This window comes from Echiichthys vipera, assembly GCF_963691815.1.
Source record: "Echiichthys vipera genome assembly, chromosome: 8".
In the NCBI taxonomy this organism is placed as follows: domain Eukaryota; kingdom Metazoa; phylum Chordata; class Actinopteri; order Perciformes; family Trachinidae; genus Echiichthys; species Echiichthys vipera.
The window spans coordinates 14,693,805-14,714,798 of NC_139833.1; the positions used below are offsets into that span (position 1 = coordinate 14,693,805).

General features: G+C 41.5%; 2 protein-coding genes across 3 annotated transcripts; one reads left to right on the forward strand and one right to left on the reverse strand.

The window, feature by feature from the left end:
* Window positions 1-621: 621 nt before the first annotated feature.
* On the reverse strand, window positions 622-8,028 carry LOC310950806 (uncharacterized protein). Its single transcript, XM_083918801.1, has 12 exons — window positions 7,952-8,028; window positions 6,163-6,247; window positions 4,402-4,432; window positions 3,319-3,396; window positions 3,067-3,206; window positions 2,850-2,975; window positions 2,565-2,610; window positions 2,402-2,467; window positions 1,906-2,297; window positions 1,402-1,506; window positions 1,101-1,197; window positions 622-889 (listed from the first exon to the last, which is right to left on the reverse strand). Exons 2-12 carry the CDS (start codon window positions 6,229-6,231, stop codon window positions 846-848), a joined length of 1,194 nt encoding a protein of 397 aa, XP_083774927.1. The 5' UTR covers window positions 6,232-6,247; window positions 7,952-8,028; the 3' UTR covers window positions 622-845.
* A 231-nt stretch (window positions 8,029-8,259) lies between these two features.
* Window positions 8,260-20,874, forward strand: tex10 (testis expressed 10). Of its 2 annotated transcripts, none has more exons than XM_083917898.1 (16): window positions 8,260-8,376; window positions 9,177-9,382; window positions 9,497-9,684; window positions 9,800-10,126; window positions 10,216-10,428; window positions 12,954-13,206; window positions 13,293-13,405; window positions 14,066-14,313; window positions 14,525-14,660; window positions 15,526-15,695; window positions 16,859-17,036; window positions 17,833-18,055; window positions 19,533-19,613; window positions 19,769-19,953; window positions 20,107-20,317; window positions 20,448-20,874. In XM_083917898.1, the coding sequence occupies exons 2-16, from the start codon at window positions 9,200-9,202 to the stop codon at window positions 20,568-20,570; spliced, it is 2,832 nt and encodes a 943-aa protein (XP_083774024.1). In that variant the 5' UTR covers window positions 8,260-8,376; window positions 9,177-9,199; the 3' UTR covers window positions 20,571-20,874. The 2 variants fall into 2 exon arrangements, with proteins under 2 accessions (XP_083774024.1, XP_083774023.1); XM_083917897.1 differs by lacking the exon at window positions 8,260-8,376 and adding an exon at window positions 8,508-8,627.
* The last annotated feature ends 120 nt before the right edge of the window (window positions 20,875-20,994 follow it).

Genomic DNA, 20,994 nt, shown 5'->3' on the forward strand with positions numbered 1-20,994 from the left:
TTATGGAAAAGGGGTGAGTAAATAAGTTGTTTTCACTTCTTTCTGAGCTGTAAAGAAAAAAAAATCACTGGACATTTAAATTTTGATTTATGATTTTCATTGCTCTGCAAATATTGCTCGGCACGTCGAGTTGTTTGACTATTTTGATTTTTGTTTTTTATTCCTATTTTTATGTCTTTACTTGTTTGGAAAAAATAAACAAATACAAAAATGTCTGCATATACTTGTGTAGGGCTAAATGTCAATGTTGGAAAAGGGTCCACTTTGAAATTGAAACTGCTGGGGACTTTTATGCTGCACAAATCTATGATAATGGAAAGGAATAGACCTTAACTACACAGTCAGGAGGAAAAACACAGATAGTTATTTAGTGTAAAACTGGGATGCGGTCAGTAATTTAATGCATCCACTGAAACTTGTGTCTTGAACCCTTCTGGGACTATTTTCAGAACCTATTGAAGAAGCCCACATTATAGTCTATATGTAGCATAGGAACTAAATATCGTAAGGAAATGGCTGGAATGAAAGTATTTCAAAACGTGTCATTTTTACAATTACTTTTAATAGAATAGGGCTATGGGAAACTACAGCCATACACTTATGTTCAGTTAAAGCTGCTGAAAACATGCACAAGTAGTTTTTTGTAAAATGTTTAATCTTATAAATCTTCCCATATTCTAAAGATGTTAAACAAATTTAAAAAAAAGACTACTATGGATGATAGTAGTCAATAAAGCAACAAATAAGCAACAACAACAAAAAAAACTGCCTAAAAAATAAAACTCCTGAAGTCATGACTGGTGCACAAAGGGATGAGAAGATCGAGGTGTCGCATCTTGTGATTGTCATTCGTAATACCTGGGTGGACCATCAGAGAACCTAGATGGACCTGCAGAGAGACATGCCAGAAACACATTTAAAAAAGGGGAGAACGTATACAAGAGACTAAAATCACAGTTTGATTTATTTTAAATGTGACCAACAGAAATTTATTTGGTACATTTCTTCTTCCGGGCAACAAAATAACATCACATGACCTTCTTCATTTGCGACACAGATGCATCAAATGGAAAAGCTGAGGAGACTTGGTGGTTACATACCCGAGAGACTACTTGAGTATCGGTCGTTGCTCAGCAATCTGGGGTTTGTAGAGGAGAAGCTTGGGGAGCTCATTGAGAAGCTGTCCAGAGTAGAGCCCTGAGAAGTAAATGAAGGCCGCATTTGTGAGATGGAGACAACGCACATGTTGCCAGTTACACTTTGACTCTTTTCAAATCAACTGAGATAATACGACAATTGAGAAATCTGGACAAATGCATATCTGGTTTGGTAGGCTAAATCAGATTTGATTTGTCTTTAACATTTGGTTTTAAAATTCCATTGTAGAAATGAGCTCCATACCGTTGACACTTTCCGCAGTCTGTACTCCATCAGCACATCTGTTAGTTTCTGCGTCACCTTCAGCACCAGCTGTGCGTCACTCTCATTTTCTATCCGGAAAGTATCCTGGACAAACATTTTGAGAATTGAAGTGTCTTAACACAAATTAGTAATCCAACAAGATAACACTAACACTTTTGCTAAAGGGGCTGTACTCCAAATAATGAAAAAAGTTGCCTCCACACAGTTATCCCCAACTGTTCCCCAACTCGTCAACCGACATCTCTACTAACGCTTTGTAATGGCCCTCGTCGTTTGAGAACGAAGCACAAAGCAATCACATGCACACACAGCCAGACTGGATATCAAAACAAAGGGGGACCCCGATTATACTCAGATTAGAACACACACACTTATTTTCTTTCTTTACATAGCAAATATTTGTTTGCGGCTTAATTATTCTGAATGTCGAGTACAGCTCCTTTAAATTGGGGTGGAACCTATTGTGACAAATGAGACAAGTACCAGGTAAGTGAGTAGTGTGTTAGGAAGGCTGCCACTTTCTGGAGCTGCTCCCATCAAGCCTGGCCTCTCCAGTGGCTTGTCCATTAAGCTGTTCTCCACTTGGCTGCCCCGGTACTCATCAGGATACATTCTGCCTGGGCTGTCCTCCAGCAGTCCACTGCTTCCATAGCCACCTCTTCCCCCACCTGATCCAAATCCCTCTCCAATCCCACCTGGACGATTACCAGCTGGGAAAGGTCTACGACTCATACCAGAGTCGAGGAAATCTTGCCTGGATGAGTACTCAAAGCCTCCAAAGCCAGGCTCCCTGTAGTCTTCTGCTGGATAGTCAGAGGGAGGGCCACCATGATGAGGATACTCCCCTGGATACCTCGAGTCAGAGAACTTGGGGCCTGAGAAACATGTTATATTTGATTGCATATTTAGTCATTCAATTGAAAACAGCATACTTGCACAGTATTGAACAGATTATGCTTCAATGATAAAAATGACTCACCAAAAGATGGTTCCTTCATTCCCATTACTGATAATGGTGGAGGCACAGCTTTAGGAGCAGCAGAACCTTACGGAAAGAAGGACACAAGACACAGTCACAACTCAGGTTACCGACCAACAGGGTATCCTTTAATACTAAACTCATTTATAGCAGAGTAACTTACGGAGTCCTTTGAAAGCAAGTACTTCACTGGGCTCCTTCAGAATCACCTAAAAGACACAACAGGAACAGAAAAATGTCAGAACAATTAAACACTTCTCAAATATAAACAAACCTTCTAGACACTGTATTTCATCCTCTCAACAGCTACTTCCCCAAGCTAACGCATCCTCTTAACACAGCTGTTTATTTCCAATGATCATTATAAGCAGGGAAATAATTCCACCTAGACCCAGGAGGATAAAATGCTTTTGTGCCATTGCTGTAGTGATATAGGTCTGACACTTACCTTGAGTTGTCCCCTCCCCTCTGTCTTCTCCACTTCAGTTGCAACTTCTTTAATTATCTTCCGTACAGCAGGGTCTTTGATGGCCTCTTCCTCTTCATGGGTGACCTTTTCAGCGTGGACCTTTTTCTGTGTTCAAGCAGAGAGAAATATGTAAAAAATACAAATAACTTCATAATACCGTGCATTTGAGGCAGACTAAGAAACCAGCAATACTCACCAAGTATCTGAAGCTGTGTTTCCAGCCTTTCACATGGGCAAGCATGTCATGCTGCAAGCGGGTGACGGCACACAGTTTGCACTGGTAGTGTGGTGGGACAGATTTACTGGGGCTGCGGTACTCCCACACATACTGAAGACCTAAAGACGTGTGATGATCATTGATTATACATATAAGAAATACTGTATATTCCATATAGAAAGGGAAAGAGGTAAAGTCGATGCATGCAAGAAAAATAGCCCTACTGCTTACCAATGACACACTCTGTCACCCCTTTTAATTGTTTGCCGAGAGAGGGCAAGGTCTGGATAGATGAACCTTTGGTGAATACTGAAAACAAACAACAGTTTTCAACACAAAGCAAAAGCTTCCTATTGATCAACTAAAACATGTGAGACAACAAGGTTTGTGTCCAAAAGACTAGTTCAGAGAGCCACTTTATTATACATTTCTGGGTTTACCTGTGATCATAATACTAGGTTAAGAAGACACTGAAATTAAGAAATGTCTACAGTGTCTGATGGCCAATGAATTTAATGTACTGAAAAAGAATTAGAAATCCAAACTCCTCATGTGTGCTTTTGAAGCCTGGGGGAAGAATGGGAACAAGAGTTCCCAGCTCACCTCCATTTTGGCCCAAACTGGGCTACAGGACAGCAGATGCATTGCCTCTCATTGCCAACCACAGAGGAATCACTTCTGTGTCGCATTAATGAAGCAGAATGCACAATACGATCCTGCATAATTTAAAATACTCTGGTAAACGGGTAAGGTTTCCTCTGATTAACAAATAATGCAAATAAACACATTATCATTCATGCCAGTGTAGCACAGGCAACTACATTAAAAAAAATACTGCATTCAGCAGTGTTAAAAATATTTTATGGTGGAAAAAACCCCCATCACAGCACCAAAAGTGCATTGAAACTTCATCAGCAACCATTGCAGATGCATGGTTGTATGCTGACCATGTGCAGGTGTCACTGTGGACTAGTGGAGCTTATGGTTTTGGTCTTTAATGTAGCAACATCTTAGGAGAATGGGTTGACATTTCTAAAACTGTTCAGTAAGCTTCTTAAAACCATCGCAATGTTGAAAACTTTCCAAAACAGGAAAATTGTGGCAAGATACTGGAAAATATTTTGCAAGATTATTTCTGCAGTGGCAAACACAGATTTCCACAAACCAAAACCATGGGTGGCACCACAACAGCTCCCATCTCTGGGAGTGTGAGCCTCAAAGAGTGATGAACATGCCACCACCAATGACATGAAGCAGGAAATCTAGATCTCAAGCTTCAACTCTCAGCAGTGGCACCATGTATAAAGAACTTACCTATATCAGCAAAATGCTGCGGCTGCTTTCTCTGTCAATGGAGGGGATAAACCCACATACAGGAGAGAGACACATACAGGCATTAGTGACAGGATGACATTCAGCAGAGGACTGAACTCCTCGTCCTTGTCCGCCACATTATATATGCCATAGAGCCAATATTTATGTGGCTTTACACCCAGTGTCGTGCGTCTGGGACGGATGAAAAGAGCAAAAACAAATGATGTGTTTATGACTAAACACTCAACCTCTTGCAAAGAGGAGAGTGATGTTAGTTTTAATCATAAGCTGTATGAAAATATGGAGGAAATTCCTGCAATAGTTTTAAGCCTGAATTTATTTGGTATTTGGTATCTCTTGCTACCATCAAGTCAGTTAGTTAAAGGTTGAATATGGAGAATGAGCAGAACACCGTGTCTCAAGAGCGTAGTCGATCAACAGAAAATAATTCCACCACTCAGGTTGCCAGGTTCGCCAGACCCGGCCAAGTATCCTACAGGAGACCGGAGTCTGTTTGAACCCGTCCCCTCTGGCCATTTGCACCATAAAAGCAAGTATTGCAGAGGAGTTTGACTGTTACCGTTTTAATGCTTTCTGAACTCCTTTATCTCAGTCCATCAAGTAAATGCTTGCCCTTAGTGGCTCTCATTTTTGCCCGTCTCCGGTCACTCAGCTAGTGGGACAGATAACGCAGCTGCAGGATTGGCAAACTGCATTTCACCCAGTGCCAGTCCTCAGTAGCTGCGCTGTACAACAGACAACCCTGGCAACCCCACAATGCTGGCCGCTAAATGTAAACAGAATGTGACAGAAGTTCATCGTCTTGTCATTGTAAAATATTTATTCAGACTAAATATATCTTTTATGGAAAAGCAATACTTCCATTCTGTACCCCTCAAAATGCCCCGTGGGAGTATTATTATTATTTTTTTAAATACAGCTTTTAATGAAGATTCTACATATTCAACCTTTAATCAGAGGCAAGATGAATTTCACTAGGGAAATTCAAAATGCTGCATGTGGCTCATGAAATAAAATATCCAACATCTCTTTTTTTTAAATTCCCTTCTGTATTTTAGGAATTAGTACAGCAAATTCCCAAGTCTAACCGTGGGATTTCTTGCACTGAATTTCATTAGCGGCATTGTGATAACTGCAGTCATAGTCTGTACCGGGAACTAATTTACACATTATATAACAATGCAAATAACTGCTTTCAAACCATTTTTAAAGAGAATCCTTCAAGGAGCCCTGCTTAACATTAAGTCTTTTTGGTTTTTAATGTGGCAACACTCAGAAGTAAAAACTGAGTAGCCTGCCACTTGACAGTGGTTCAGAGAACCCAGGTCACATCACAAAAAGCTCAATGTCAAATCTTAAAAGAAGTGAAAACTGAAGAAATGTTTGCATTGTTAACCTGAGAAACTCCTTTAAACCACAACGATGATAAGAGGCCACAGGTGTGAGGCCCATACCACTGAGGGGGTGGGGTCGTCATAAATACAGTGATGCCTGAGAGCACAGAGGCTGGCACCAAGTCCACCTGCCAAGGACTGCTGCAGCCGGGCTCTGCATCAGGCATCACAACAGCCCGTGTACAATATCATATGAAGAAAAAATATTAAAAAGGAAAACATGTTTCCTTCATGAAAAGTCAGCATCATGTGTGTGAAGAAATATGCGTGTGGTTTCTTTAATTGTGGTGTTTTTATTCATGTCCAAATGCGACGTTAACATGTGCAGACTTAGCGTTATACTCACCCTGGCGTTCCCCCTTTGATTTGGCCCATTTCTAGGTGGAGGCCGGCGGATTGAGCCCGGAGCTTGCATTTTCTCAGTTTCTCCACTGCAGGCAAAGAAGGAGGTCATATAAAAAATAATTCCTATTCCAAGTAAATCCCCTTATGCGTAGAGACACATTCTCATTGGTATTATTCAGTTATGATCATAGACTGTATAAAAAAGGGTATGATCTATGTTACCCCTTTTCGACCCACCCAGACCTAGTTCTAGACTGGTGCTGGTGCTCATTCACTGTTGGTTCAACTTGGGAACCTTCTCAGAACCTGTTTGGTTTTCCACAGGCTAGAGAGCCCAGAGAGAGCCGTGTCATTACGTCCCTGTTTATGCCTAAGGTTTACCCAGCAATGCTAACGCCCACAAGCACAACAACAAAAACAATGGTAGACTACAACTCATTTGTGCTGCTCGTCTTGAATACAATGGATGATTTTGTTTGAGAAGAAAAGGTAATTGTCTAACACGTTTTGATTCTTATTAACTCTGAACGTAAGATGTTAATGTAAGCCTTTTTGGGAAGACATTAGTTGTTAGATTGCCTTAACTAGCGCTAACATTAGCTAGCCTTACCTAGCGCAGACTACCTGCAATTGATCACACTACAGTTAAAATAAAGATCCATTCATGTCTTTACAGGCAACATCAGAATCCAATGACTGCAGCTGGAGCTGTGTTCAATGAAAGCTGCTGTTACAACAGACATGTACATGTTCAGGTTCATGTTCATGTTCCGAGAGGTTAATAGTTCTTTGATTTTCTGAAAGGAACTGTGTTTAATTATTGTGCGTAACTGAATAAACATTGTTCTTAAAAACGTTAACTATATTTCTCTGCTGATTAAACATACTAGACAAGACATGTCTCTTTAAGAAAGTTGTTAATTTTGACAAAAAAACCCAACAACAATTAAATACACAAATTCTGAAATCACAACATTTTTTAAAGCATGCAAGAAGTGGTGCCGGTTCTAGACCAGTTTTCCTGGCCAAGAGCCGGTTCTTCATCTGTCGAAACAAGAAGAACGGATTCAAGATTGGGCACCGGCTCTGAACCGGCCCTCAAGATGTCTTTGTCGAAAAGGTCAGAGATCTTCAACAGAGTTACTGCAGGGGGTCTTTTTCTTATTTATTTACCTATTTTCAAAAAATATCTCTGAAAACATATGCATTCACATGAATGCAACGTATTATCAGTAAATAAACATTTGTGGGAGAAAAAAAACATTTACACAACCTTGCTGATAGGCTTACTGGCTTATAAGCACTAAGGTAGCCAAGCACAGATACAATTGCCTTCCAAATGTATGTTTCACATTGTTTAACATTGACACACACAAACACACATATACATATATATATATATATATATATATGTTAATAATGACCACTGTAATATCTTAGTAATGTATGCACCATTAGAAATATGTGTACAGGCTTTAGGCCGCCCTAGCAGTTAGGCCCATTTTAATATGCAACTCATTTTATTAAAATATTTGTAGTAGGGGGGTCCTTGGCCTAAAACGTTGGAGACCCCTGATCTATGTCATCTTCTACTTTAATATGTCTACGGTTATCTTCTATTAGCTGTTCTACTTGTTCGTTCCTCAGGCCTATAACGTTAGCCGAGTTGTATCCTACCAGCCTTTAGACATCATTAGATCAGCGGCGAGCTATATCTAAGCAAGTCTATACGCTTAATATCATAATGCATCTCCACTAGTTACGCAGTTGTATAATTTTACATAACTTACCGGAGATATTTTGACGTAAACAGCAAATATCTCAAAGGATCAAGGTTGGAAGGGCAGACTCGATGAGACGTTGTGACCGGTTGTAACAAAGCAGAGTCGGAAAGAATAGGAAGCAGTGCTGCTGCCTGTTTAAAAAAGACGGAGTTTGACCATTTAACCGCCGCATTTTACAACAACAAAACAGAATAGACGTCAGTTCGTCCAATTGTAAGACATTGAAAAGTTCTACTTATTTTATTGTATTAGTTAATTATTCTAATATATTTAATGCACCTGGGAGGGCAACTATATGCAGTGCGTTCGTCTTGTAAACCTGGTAACCGTTATACCTTTCTGGAGCAATTATTGAACAACACATTGAAAACTTTTACATTTCTAGGACCAATTGTGATCCAACTTTTGTATTTACTTTAATTCAATTACAAGTGAGTAAAAAAAATGTTGCCTGGGCACGGTAAATAACAAAACCCCTCTATGTTTCCGCAGCCGTTGGGTTCTCTGAACGTACACAGAGTCAGGACCCAAGGCATCAACACGAGACTGACGACAGAATATTCCCCTTTATATATGTATTGATATATCTTTAGGGGGCTACTCTTTAGCTGTAGACACCGAGTGAGTGTCTGGTGCTGTGTAAACCTGTCCCTGTAGTAGCCAAGGCTTTTCTTTTCTGGTGGTAAGTCAAACAAAGCATGATGGTCCTGCATGGTACCGAACCATGGAGGTAGTTAGCATCAAGCTAATGGTAGCTAACGTTGCTGTTGTTGTACCTCGTTTGATTTAAAACTAGTCTAAATATTCGGCGCAAAAATGAGCAGCAATGCTTCAATGTTTATGATTTAATACGTTGTTTTGGTCGTTCAGTCCAAACAAAAGCCAGTGTGTGGTGTGTGAATGCAACGTAGTGTGGTTATTATTAAATCAATGCACTCATTAACTGTCATCATGATGAAAAGTCAATTTCCATTAGTCCCTACAAAACCACAAAAAAAAACACAAGCAAATTTAATATTTCCATATTTATTCCAGGAACCCGTGCACTATGCACTTTTGTCATTGTTTACAATTTCCTCATTGTGTTTTTCTTTTATAAATATACTTTATTTCAATCTTGTTCTACGTTAGCTGTATGTCTATGTCAATTTCTGTGTGTGTATATTTAGAGCATTACATTTGCTGATTCTCATTCAGTTTCATCATCTCACCCGCATGTTTGCTTACACAGACAGCAGTATATAGACAGCAGATATGAAGTCCAAGAAGAAGAAAAGACAGGATGACTTCCAGAAGGTCAAATTAAAGGTGGGAAAGATGAAGCCCAAAGCCGATAATGCCACCAACACCAACTTCCGCTCACGGGGAATCCATCTAACTGAGCAGCTAAAGAGAGACAAAAGTGGCCCAACCACACACAGGCAGCTTGGAATCAATGTAAGGTCTTGACCCGTGTTTCACGTGTCAGAAAAATGCATGCTCTCACTACAAATTCATTTTTTAAACACTGCAATTTGTCTGCTTTCTCTTCCTTTCCTCCTACTTCACCAGGACCTCCTGTCTCAGCTCCACCATCACAATGCCAATGTGAAACATAGTGCCTTGTTGGGTTTGAAAGAGTTGCTGTCCCTTAATCCCTCTCTGTTAGAGCAGCATCTCTCTCGTCTGCTTTCTGAAGTGGCAGCTGTTTTCACAGACAAGGATGGAAATGTTCGTGTGGCAGCTACGCGTGTGCTTAGGTTAGTGAAGCAACACTGATAAAGCAAATTACAATACAGTAAAAACAAACTCTTGGCTTTTGCTTTGTCTCAAATAACATCGACAAAACTGTCTACAATTGTGCACTGCTTCCAGGTTCATTGCACAGTCTGTGCCTGCAGAACGAGTGGCTCCGTTTTTCCCCCTCCTCAGTGCCCACCTGACGTGTGCCATGACCCACATTGAGTCAAGCATCCAGGAAGATGCCTTGAAGGTCCTTGATGTGTTGCTGGAGCACTACCCTGCTCTTCTAGCAACACGGCCTGCAGTGCTCCTCACTAACTTCCTGGAGTTAATTTCTCACAGACAAAACAGCGGAGGAGCCAAAAAAGCCCAGGATGCTAAGGGACGGACCTGGGCACTTTCAGTCAACCCTAGCAGGGCTGTGACTAGTCAGCAGTGGCGGCTCTCCGTGCTCCTCAGGTATGGCGGCCACCTGCGCACAGATTCTGAAGAACCTAGTATAATTATAATTCCAGCTGCTAACCCTTTATTTTGTGTCACTATTTCAGGCTTGGATGCTTTCTGCAAGCAGTAGTTGAGGAAAGACCAGTGGAGGAAAGTGATATTTTTATCCCAGCTGAAGGAGTGTTTGGCTCCAGTGGAGAGGGCAGGCTTACACCTCTGAATCTCAACTGGGAAGAGCTTACCTACAGCAAGGTTGGAGTGAAGGTGTATGAGCATTCTGGGGCCAAACCAACTCCACGGTCCACCTATAGACTCAGGTATGAAACCACAAACTCCTCTGATCATTAAAGAATAACATTTTCACCAATTCAATCAATATATTTATCTCACCTACCTCATTTAGGAGCCTAGTGGCCATCCTATTGACCTGAGTGTAAAAGCTCTTCCTGAGCCCCCAGTGCTGGCCGAGTGTATTCGGTACCTTCTTCCCGACCTTAACAGAGAGAAAAGGCTGGAATAGTTGAACGCCTCAAATACTGCTGGTATCGATACAGTCAGAACCAAAAGTCTGGACAACCACCAACATTATATGATATTAAGGGGGCGTAGCTCCTTACTTGTGCCTTCACAAAGTTCACTTTCATCTCCTTAGTCTTACTAAAGTCCATTAGTTGGTTGTTATCCCGACACCAGCTGGGCTACTTCTTTCAGGTAGACAAACCAAAAGTGGCTACTGAGTCTTTGTACATATGAGGAGAACAGAAGAGGGCTCAAAACACAATTCAATTCAATTCAATTTTATTTATAGTGTCAAATCATAACAAAAGTTATCTCAGGACACTTTACAGAGTAGGTAAAGACCACACTCAATGACTTATTTATGATTTACATAGACCCAACAATTCCTCTGTAGAGTACAGTGGCAACGAAAACCTTCCCTATAACAGGCAGGAACGTCAGACAGACCCAGCTCTGTGGAGGACGGCCATCTGTCTTGACCGGTTGGGGAGGAAGAAAAGGAGAGAGAAAGAGAGAAAAGACACACAGATGGACAGGGAGAGACAGACAGACACACTTCCAGAGATGCAAGCAAAGCCTAACAGTAACTATAATATTTATAGTAATGTGAATATGACGTATATGTTAAGGCAGTTAATACAACAGAATAGTAGAAACAAGCACAGCTAAGGTGACAGAATATGAAAATGATAATAATTATGGTGGCAAACATGATCAATGATGAGTAGTGGCAATAGCAGCTACGATACAGCTACAAATTTTATAGTTTATTAAACTAGCGATAGTATATATGAGTAACAGTGACAATAGCAGCAGGAAGCGTCATGTAGGACCACGGCAGCAAGCACCACCACGATCAGCAGAGACCTGCGAGACGACAAAGCACAAACAGCTCCGGGGAAGAAGCTGAATCAGTAACATGCATTGATGGGACATGAATGATTCAGACAGAGAGGAGAGAAGCTCAGAGTATCAGGAAAAGTATTATCCCCCGGCAGACTAGGCCTATAGCAGCATCATTAAGCAGAATAAAGTCTTATCGTAAGCCCTAGCTGTAAGCTTTATCAAAAAGGAAAGTTTTAAGTTTACTTTTAAATAAGGGGACAGTGTCTGCCTCCCGAATAACATTTGGGAGTTTGTTCCACAGGAGAGGAGCTTGGTAGCTGAAGGCTCTGCCTCCCATTCTACTTTTGGAGACTCTAGGAACGACGAGTAGCCCTGCATTCTCAGAGCGCAGAGATCTAGTTGGGTGATACGGTACTATGAGCTCTTTAAGATACGACGGAGCCTGACCAATAAGAGCTTTGTACGTAAGGAGAAGGATTTTAAATTCTATTCTAGATTTTACAGGTAGCCAGTGCAGGGAAGCTAATACAGGAGAAATATGTTCTCTTCTATTTGTTTTAGTTAGTACACGAGCTGCAGCATTTTGGACCAACTGGAGACTCTTAACAGACTTATTGGAGCAGCCTGATAATAAGGAATTGCAATAGTCCAGCCTAGAAGTAACAAATGCATGAACAAGTTTCTCTGCATCTTTCTGAGACACAATGTTCCTAATTTTTGCAATATTACGCAGGTGAAAATATGCAGTCCTTGTTGTTAGTTTTATGTGAGAATCGAAGGACATATCCTGATCAAAAATAACACCCAGATTCCTTACTGTGGTGCTGGAGGACAACACTACATCATCCAGAGTAACAATATCTTTAGCTATTGAATTTCGGAGGCCTTTGGGGCCAAGTACAATAATTTCAGTTTTGTCTGAGTTTAACATCAGGAAATTGCAGGTCATCCAGCTTTTTATTTCCTTAATGCACATTTGAAGTTTATCTAACTGATGGGTTTCTTCTGGTTTGATCGACAAATATAATTGTGTATCATCAGCATAACAATGAAAATTTATGGAGTGCTTCCTTATAATAATTCCTAAGGGAAGCATATATAAGGTGAAAAGAATCGGTCCAAGGACAGAACCCTGTGGGACTCCGTGACTAACTTTAGTGTGCATGGAGGATTTGTCATTAACATGTACAAACTGAGATCTATCTGATAAATATGACTTAAACCAGCTCAGTGCGGTTCCTTTAATGCCGATCAGATGCTCTAGTCTGTGTAGCAGGATGTGATGGTCAATAGTGTCGAAGGCAGCACTAAGATCTAGTGCACACAGCCCTGGGGTGCTCCAGTGTTAAGGATGAGGGTATCATAGGTATTAGGGAAAGGATTTCCGAATATGTAACAAATAACTGTGTTTCAGTTGAATTTAAACAATTATATTTCATGTTAAACTTATTCTTTGTTCTATTTTCTCACCGTGTAGACTGGAGGTGGACTCTGGACCGGCAATAAGTGAGCGTCTGGACTCAGCTGAGGCTATTCAGAGCTTTGCAGCCACACTGGTGCCTCTTCTGCTGGAAGTTTGGGTAGAAGCCAGTACCAGTGACTGTCCCTGGAACACCACTGAGGGCGCTCACCTGCTCACCCCAGATGCCATGTCAGTAATGTTCCAGGTGTTGTCTATTCTGCAGCTGCTGAGAAAACTGGCACCACAGCAGGATCAACTGGATGCACTGGTGAGGAGAGAACAAATATCACACTGTACACTGTTTTTTCACAAGAAAAGGTTTTACCTAAAAAAAAATGTCTCATCTTTGTGTAGGATGCATGGTTCTATAAAGAATACCTGGGAGATTTTAAGCAGCTCTTCATGAAAAACTTTCCCTATGGTACTCGGGACACACCCAAACATAAAAAGAAGGTTGATCTCAAAAGGTAAGAAATGTCGGTGTTAATATGTCCTTACTTTATCTTTTGAATCATTACAATAGAAACTACCCAGGATCTTTAATTATGTCACCTGATTCATCAGATGTTTTGTTACGCAGTACCATCTAAGAAGTTGTCAGAAGAAACTGATTGGGAAAAGGCAGGCACTTTCAAAACATTCCGGGCAGGTGATTGGAATATCCTTCTGTCTATCAAACTCTCGCCAAAGTCAGTCAGGAGTAGAGTGAAAACATCTTTACCATCATGAAAAGCCTTCAGTGACGTTCTCTTTCCTCAATGCAGAAAAACTCTCCGGCTCTGATAAAACTGATGCTATTGCAGCATCTAAGCCAACCTCTTTAAGAGATGCTGTTGTTTTGATCGAGCGGTCGCCTCAGGTGTCGTCATCACTCCCTGCTACCCCTCTCCCCTTAACTGCCAGTAGCTTCTCACAGGATGCTGTGGCCGGGTTACATTTAGCCAAAACATAAACGCATTACTTAGAGCCTGATGGGATACATCTTTCTGTGACATGTGAAAGCAATTCTCAGGTGATCTTGTGTTATCTTGAGAATTTGGCTGCTGTGTAAGGTAAATATTTATGCCTACTGTTAGAAAGACCCTTTACTAGCTCTAACAACTGCAATCCCACTTCCCTTTCTTTAGGAGTAAGCAGACTGCAGTCGTCCCAGGATTAACAGTGGATCCTCTGGCCCTAAACATCACACTTTGCCAGGTCATGGTGTCCCTCAGCCAGAGGCAAGGACTCGGCCGAGAGACGGATGGAGACTGGCTGACACCTCTGAGGACGTTTGTCCGAGACACGCTGGGCAGCGGAGTGAAACTGAGCTACAGGCAGCTCCACATGCTGCTGGGTACTGTGTGGAAGATGGTGCTCACACAGAGAAGCAAAAGTAAGCATGTGTGATGTATTTCTGAAAGTGTGTCTGATTTTTAAATGGATTCAATTATATTAGAAAAGTTCGGTGTTAATGAGGCAATGTGGAGCACAAAAGAAACAGAAAGATTAGGAGTAGGTATCCAGATAACAGTTTGTGAACTGAGAAGACATTTTTAATGTCATTTAAACACAAGTATCTGTATGTATCATCTGTGTTTGTGCAGCAGTGACAGAGGAGCTGTTGGCAGCGGTGTATATCTACTATAAGCAGACGCACCTGACTCTACAGACACGATCTCTGCTGCTGTCTTTCTACAGCAAGCTCTACCTGCAAGAGCAAGGACATACACACATAGCAAGGTAACCTCCTTTTATTTTAAACATGTTTGATTTTGAAACTGAAGATTTACAGCACCTCTAGATTTTTATGAATAATTGGAGTAGGAGTAGACATAGTATCCTTGCAAAATAGCATAATAGTTTTGCAGAGCCAGACTACATCTCACAAGATCAGCCTTTGTGCTTTGTAAGCAAGGACCAGTGACTGACTAGAGAGCAGATTGTTCATCCAGTGAAATATAGGAAGGGTTGATGGATCATGTGTTACATCACATGATCCATCATCAGTCTACATGAAATGATGTTTTATTCAAGCTAATTCTTCCAGGGGGCTGTTGCACAAAACCGAAATGAGGGATTAAACCGAAATATTCCGGTTACCCTTGCTTACTTTGTCAATGATTCGGTTGCACAAAAGCGCAGGCACTTTTAGCCTAATTCAATTTTTTTCCATGAAAGTACTAGGGATACAATGTGTGTATGTTTTATTGTTCAGAATTTGATAGAATATCGGCTGTGCTAGCATGTCACAAAACAGTGAGATACTTCTCAGTTATTGGTGTTAATCCTGCACCTGGTGACAATTTACTTTTTTTCTATAGGATGATCAGACTAGTTCAAGGCTGGCTTTTTCATTTATCCCAGATGTCTTAATTCTGCTTGTAATATTGCAAATTAATCTTTTAGGCCTATACAAAAAAACATATCTACATTATTTGTCTGTGCAATAAATATTCCATGGTTAGGCCCAAATTGAAAATTCTTAAGATTCAAAACCTTCCGTTGTGCCTTTTTCTGTCCAGACAAACAATTCCTTACTGTGACTTTGGCTGCATTTGGCTCAAGTGCACCTCTGCATGTTCTCCCTTCCTGCATCTCTCTGAAGGAGTAAGGTGCTGTGTCGTTGGTTGGCATCTCTTCCTGTGCAGTTGTCCCAGCTTGGCCACCGCAACCCTACGCTCTCAGCGCGACTGATCCTTTCCATCGAAGCCGCTGCTTCTCGGAGACACAAAGACCTGCTCAACAGTCTTCACACACACGCCTGCAGGCTCTACGGTATGCACACTCAATTAGAAACAGAGAAAATGATCGTAGAGGTTTTGTGATATCACATGAAAATATTTATATTAGAAAACTGCTATTGCACTGATGTTTGTGGTTTGAAACTTGTTGCACCTCCTGGACACATCCCAGTCAGGGCAGGATCAACTGGCAAGTGCCTTATGTGGCAGCACTGATCGGGGTGTGGTCAGAGGTTAAAGGTTTGAAACATTCAACCCAAAGAGTATTCCTCTGAAAAGGAATGTTGTCTTTCTCTTTATCTGGCTTGTTAAATACAATTCCTGCTCATTCAGGATTAATGAAAGTCAGAAGCTGATCCACCTGATATTGCTATAGATATAGATAGTGCAGCTTGTTGCTGCTCATGGGGGAATTGTTGGGTCTTAATTATGAATAAGTAATAGAGTGTGGTCTTGGCCTACTCTATGTGTAAAGTGTCTTGTGATAACATTTGTTATGATTTGGCACCAAAAATAAAATTGAATTGAGAAGCAGTAAAAGTATGTTTTCTATTTAGAAGTTTCTTATTCCCACTACTGACTTAATCTATATAACTGTATTGATTCTTGTGAAAAAAACACTGCTGTTCATATGCATTGTCAGTTTGATACAACTCAGAATGCAGCATCGTCAGATTACCAAAGAGAAAAAATGTCACAAAACTAAGGGATTTATGGCCCACAAGTTACACCATAGCTATCCCTAGGGGGCAGTGTAACTCCATGTTTCCTACCAACCATGTTTCGACAACTTTATAAAACTGAACTACAACCGGAGGCGTAAAGCGGTAATACGCCCGCACATATCCTCTGCTCTGATGATAGTCTGGGTAGTTAGGCTGGTGTGTGACAGAGGGCCAGGAGAGGGGGGGTCATATAGAAACTGCAGCCGAGCCAGCAATTCACCATCACAAGACTCCTTTTGTCTGAGGGCTTCTGACATCAGCATGTGCGTCAGAGACCGACAGAACACCACGCACACACATCATCTGAGCCTTCACTGTAGTGGCTATGCCTGTCTCTCTTTTTTTTTTTACTACTCCAAACGTAGTCTGGTTTTCCTGGTATCGCTTTAATTTTCATGAGCTCTGTCTTATATATCTTAGCATCAAAGCATTGCTGTCTATGTAATTACACGTGAAGTGTGTGTGTGTGAAGATCCGCAGGAAGGAGTTGTAGTGCTGTTACCAGCAGAGTCCCAGGAACGAATGGTGCAGCTGCTCTACTTTCTCCCCAAGATGTCCCAGTCTCTCCTTGCCAATCTGAGCTGCTGCTGCACCGCTGGACGAATCTCTGCCGGCCTTGCTGCCTCTCTGATTCGTATTGTGCACTTTAGGTGAGCTTGGAAAAAAACTCCCAAAATAACCCCATGCACCATGTGCAGGAATGCCTTCACTTTTTGAGTCAAATTGTAAAAAGTTGTAGTAGTAGTTTTGGACACTCAAAGCACTCTAGCCTTTCACCATCAGATGGCAGTATTGCACTTTCACAGATGAATTCCTGACATTTTTTCTGGTATCATCCTGTTGACAGGTGCTGATGTGGATGCTCTGTAATTTTGAATCAACTTACGGGTGGCATTAAAAGCAGTTTTTATATTTGGAAATGATGTTACACGTCCACAGCTTACCTTTCCCTGTGATGGTGTGTGTATCTAGATGCATTTGAATGTCTGGCCCCCACGCACGCGTGCGTGCGTGCGTGCGTGTGTGTGTGTGTGTGTGTGTGACAAAGAGCTCTTTTGGAGGCTGGAATGCAGAGTCGTCATGGAGTATTGAAAACGTAGTTCTGCCTCCTGGGCTTCACAAAACACACTCATTATTCACTTATATTTCCTACTGTTACAGATCTATCCTCCCCTCGGGACGAGGAAGAATTTTTTTATATCTGTATTTCAGTGCACTATCCTCAATATGATGTTCTCATAAAACAGGGCATCGCGAAAAATCTTAATGAATGTGACAAGAAATCTGTTAGCAGAAAATTGTTATTTGGAAAATTAATGTCCAAAACATTTTGAAAAGTTTCGAAAATTACGAGCCATAAAAACATTTGATACTGATGTGGCTTTCCAGCTTAGTGTTGATTTGAGTCGATCATTGTTTAACTTGTTCACTGATTATGTTCTCCAGGTCTTCCCTAAGTGGCTGGACGGTTGGGAGCCAGGAAGCGGCTCTGCAGGACGTGGACTACATCAGCTTCTTGTTCTCCACCCTGACGGGATTCTCGTCCGACAAGCTCACCTCCCTGCAGGAGGCCGACGACGAAAGCGTCCTGCCTCCCTCCCCTCTCTCACCTCTCAGCCTTTACCCCACCCCAATGGAGCAGTTCACACACCACTGGGATGTTGTTGAGGTGCGTTCACTGCTCAGTCCTTCCTATAATTACCCCAAACCTCACATGAATTCTAACTCTTACCAAAGTCGCTGCTAATCAAAAACACTTGGACGCAACGTTGAAAATGAATCTGGAAAGGAATAGGAGGTTAAGGAAGAAAATATATTGTTTTGAAAATGTTGATATTCTGGACACAGCTGTGGTCTTTTAGTCCCCCCCGGTCCCTCTCTGTCTCACATATAGAGCTCAGAGGGTGGAATTTTATCGTGGCACAATGGCTGAGAGGGGAACCTTTATCGCGTTGTACAGGTTGGAGATGCGTGGTTATCGGGCATAGCGAATATGCACAAATGCTAATGAGAGCCCGTGGCATGATGGAAGTGTGACATTTCTGCACAGAAATTACAGTTAACGTAACTACGCCCTGGGGCAAGTGTGTGTGAGTGTGTGAGCAAGTGGGGGGCTTATAATCACTAATTCAGCTCCTCAATTAAGCCCTCAGATCCTGCTTCTCTCATCTCCCTGTCTGAGTCAATCACAGACAAGTGGCGGGAAGGAGGGGGAGTAGGGGCATGTGGTGGCGTGGGGGGTGGGGGTGGGGCATTAACAGACGGACTGTGTCAACTCTGGTTCGACTAATGAGACAGGATTGTTTTTAATGATGGCATGAATGCCAACAGGTGCAGGATTCTGCCACACGTCTCGCAACTCATTCCTGCGCTTAAGCACACACACACACACACCAAATTTGATAAAAAGCTAATGGATTTGGATTTGAAGTTAATGAGGAAAAGTTGAGCCTTATTTTTTTCTTTTAAAAAGTTTGTGGCGGCTTCTTCTGCCTGAAATCAGTCTCGTCTCCACCCTAGCAAGAATAAAATTTAGATGCTTTTTGGTGACTCCTTTCTTCGGGTGGAAGAAAAGGCCTTACTTCATCCAGACAGCAATGTATACATACTCTGGTGTGATTTCTTGTGCTCTAATGCTGTTTATTTAAAGGAGTAATGTGGTTTGTCTGGTAAAAGAAATTTAAAGTTGTTTGAGACACGGGATTACTCGAGTGGTTCTCAAACAAGGCACACCATTTGTGAAAAAAAAAAAAAAACTATTGCCAAGACACACCTATACATATGATTATTATTATTAATATTATATTAATATTAATTATTCCATGATAGAATATGGAAATTATACCCAGAATTGAGACAGAAACATGAAGGTATGTTTATTTGGCATAAATCTATAAATCAGAGCTTCAGTAGCAAAAGAAAATTACTCATAGTGTAGTTTTCCCCTCTGTGATCCTCTAGATACACACCTTCCCCCAACAATCCACAATCTTCCAACTGAAAGCACCAAGCATTGTGATTATTTTGCATTAAGGAAATTAGAAAGGCATTGATGAAGTTTGATATACTGCTACTTACTTGTACGTAGCAGTATTTAAAATGAGTTTTATGGAAAATGCTTGTTTGTTTCTTTGTTTAATTCATAGGAGGTCTGCCACTGTCTGGAAAGACTGGGTTCAAAGTCTCAGTGTTTTGACATCTTACAAAATGGCATTAGCAAATACCTGGTAAGAAACCGTTTTCATTTAGGATTTCTCAATCATAATTGTTTAATTTTCTCCCTTGAAGTGTGTTTCTTTATTCTTTACTGCTGTTTTCTTTATTTGAAAATATGGTACTAAATAAACATCCTGCTTATGCCATCTGTATGTGTGTGTGTCAGATTAAGTTAGGGGTGGTGCCTGACAGTATGGCAGCCGGGTTGCTCAGAGCTGTCTCCAGATTACTGGACCTGTCCATCCTGCCCATTGAGCCCGTGCTGCGCTTCTTGTCTCAGTGCTGTCTCAGCCTGCTGGCTTTGCTCATCACCCTGGAGCAGGAGTTACCTGCTGAAACCAACCACAAAAGGTGTGTGTGAATGACTACAACCCTTAACAGTGTTTGGAAAGGATCTCCTGCTAATATGAAATCTTGACCTTAACAGTAGCCGTTTGCCATTACGAACGCGAAATAAAGCGTTACAACAATTAGGTTTAAAACACTTTTGTGTCACATTTGCAGGAAGGCAATATGGGGTGCCTGTGTGTCAGCGTTGAGCACCGCTCCTCGCCTGCTGCGAATGGTTCTGCAGTTAATGCGTGTTGGAGATCTGAGTGAGGAGGAGCTGCCACAGCTGGGACAGATCCTGTCGATGCTGCTGCAGCACACGCCGCTCCACAGTCAGCTGCTGGCCAACGCGGCTCTACTGCAAGAGATCATACAACACCTCACGGTAAACGCAGCTGAAACTTAAAATTCACACGGATGGGTTTGACGGTTTTTCTACAAATTTTTGATAGAGAGATAACATACGTTAACTTCTCATGAAGGCCGTTCACCTGATTCCTCTCTATGTCTTTCAGAGGTATTCCCGGGGTGCGACCAGGGAGCAGTGGTTGACAGACTTGCTCTACTGTTACAGTGTCACTGTGGCTCACGGCTCTTCGGCTCGCCGTGGCAACCTGGGCCTTCGAGACATGTACTGACCAACCCACCCACCAGACTGGCACCTGGTGGTTTGCTCAGTTCACCCTCTCAAACATCTCACGGTGACTTTGACAAACACAACACAACTCACAGAGCACAAAAGTGATTAGTACATACAGCAAAACCTTCAGACAGGAATACAGTGGAGTCACAAGTTTGTAGTGACTATTAATGCTCCAAAATCTTGTTTTAAGAGCCCCAGTTTTCTCTATGGCTTCACTCTTAGCCTGGTAATTGTTTGTCCTGCTTTTTTTTTTTTTTATTGTTGAATATTGGTACAGAATGTTGTCCAGTGTTTACTGAGGAACCTGATGACTTTTGATCTAAAAAAAACTAAACTAAAAGAAAAAAAGGAAAATAAAGTTAAATCCAAGAGCACTTTTGTGTCACCTTTTATTTCTTATTATACAATAAAAAACAGAC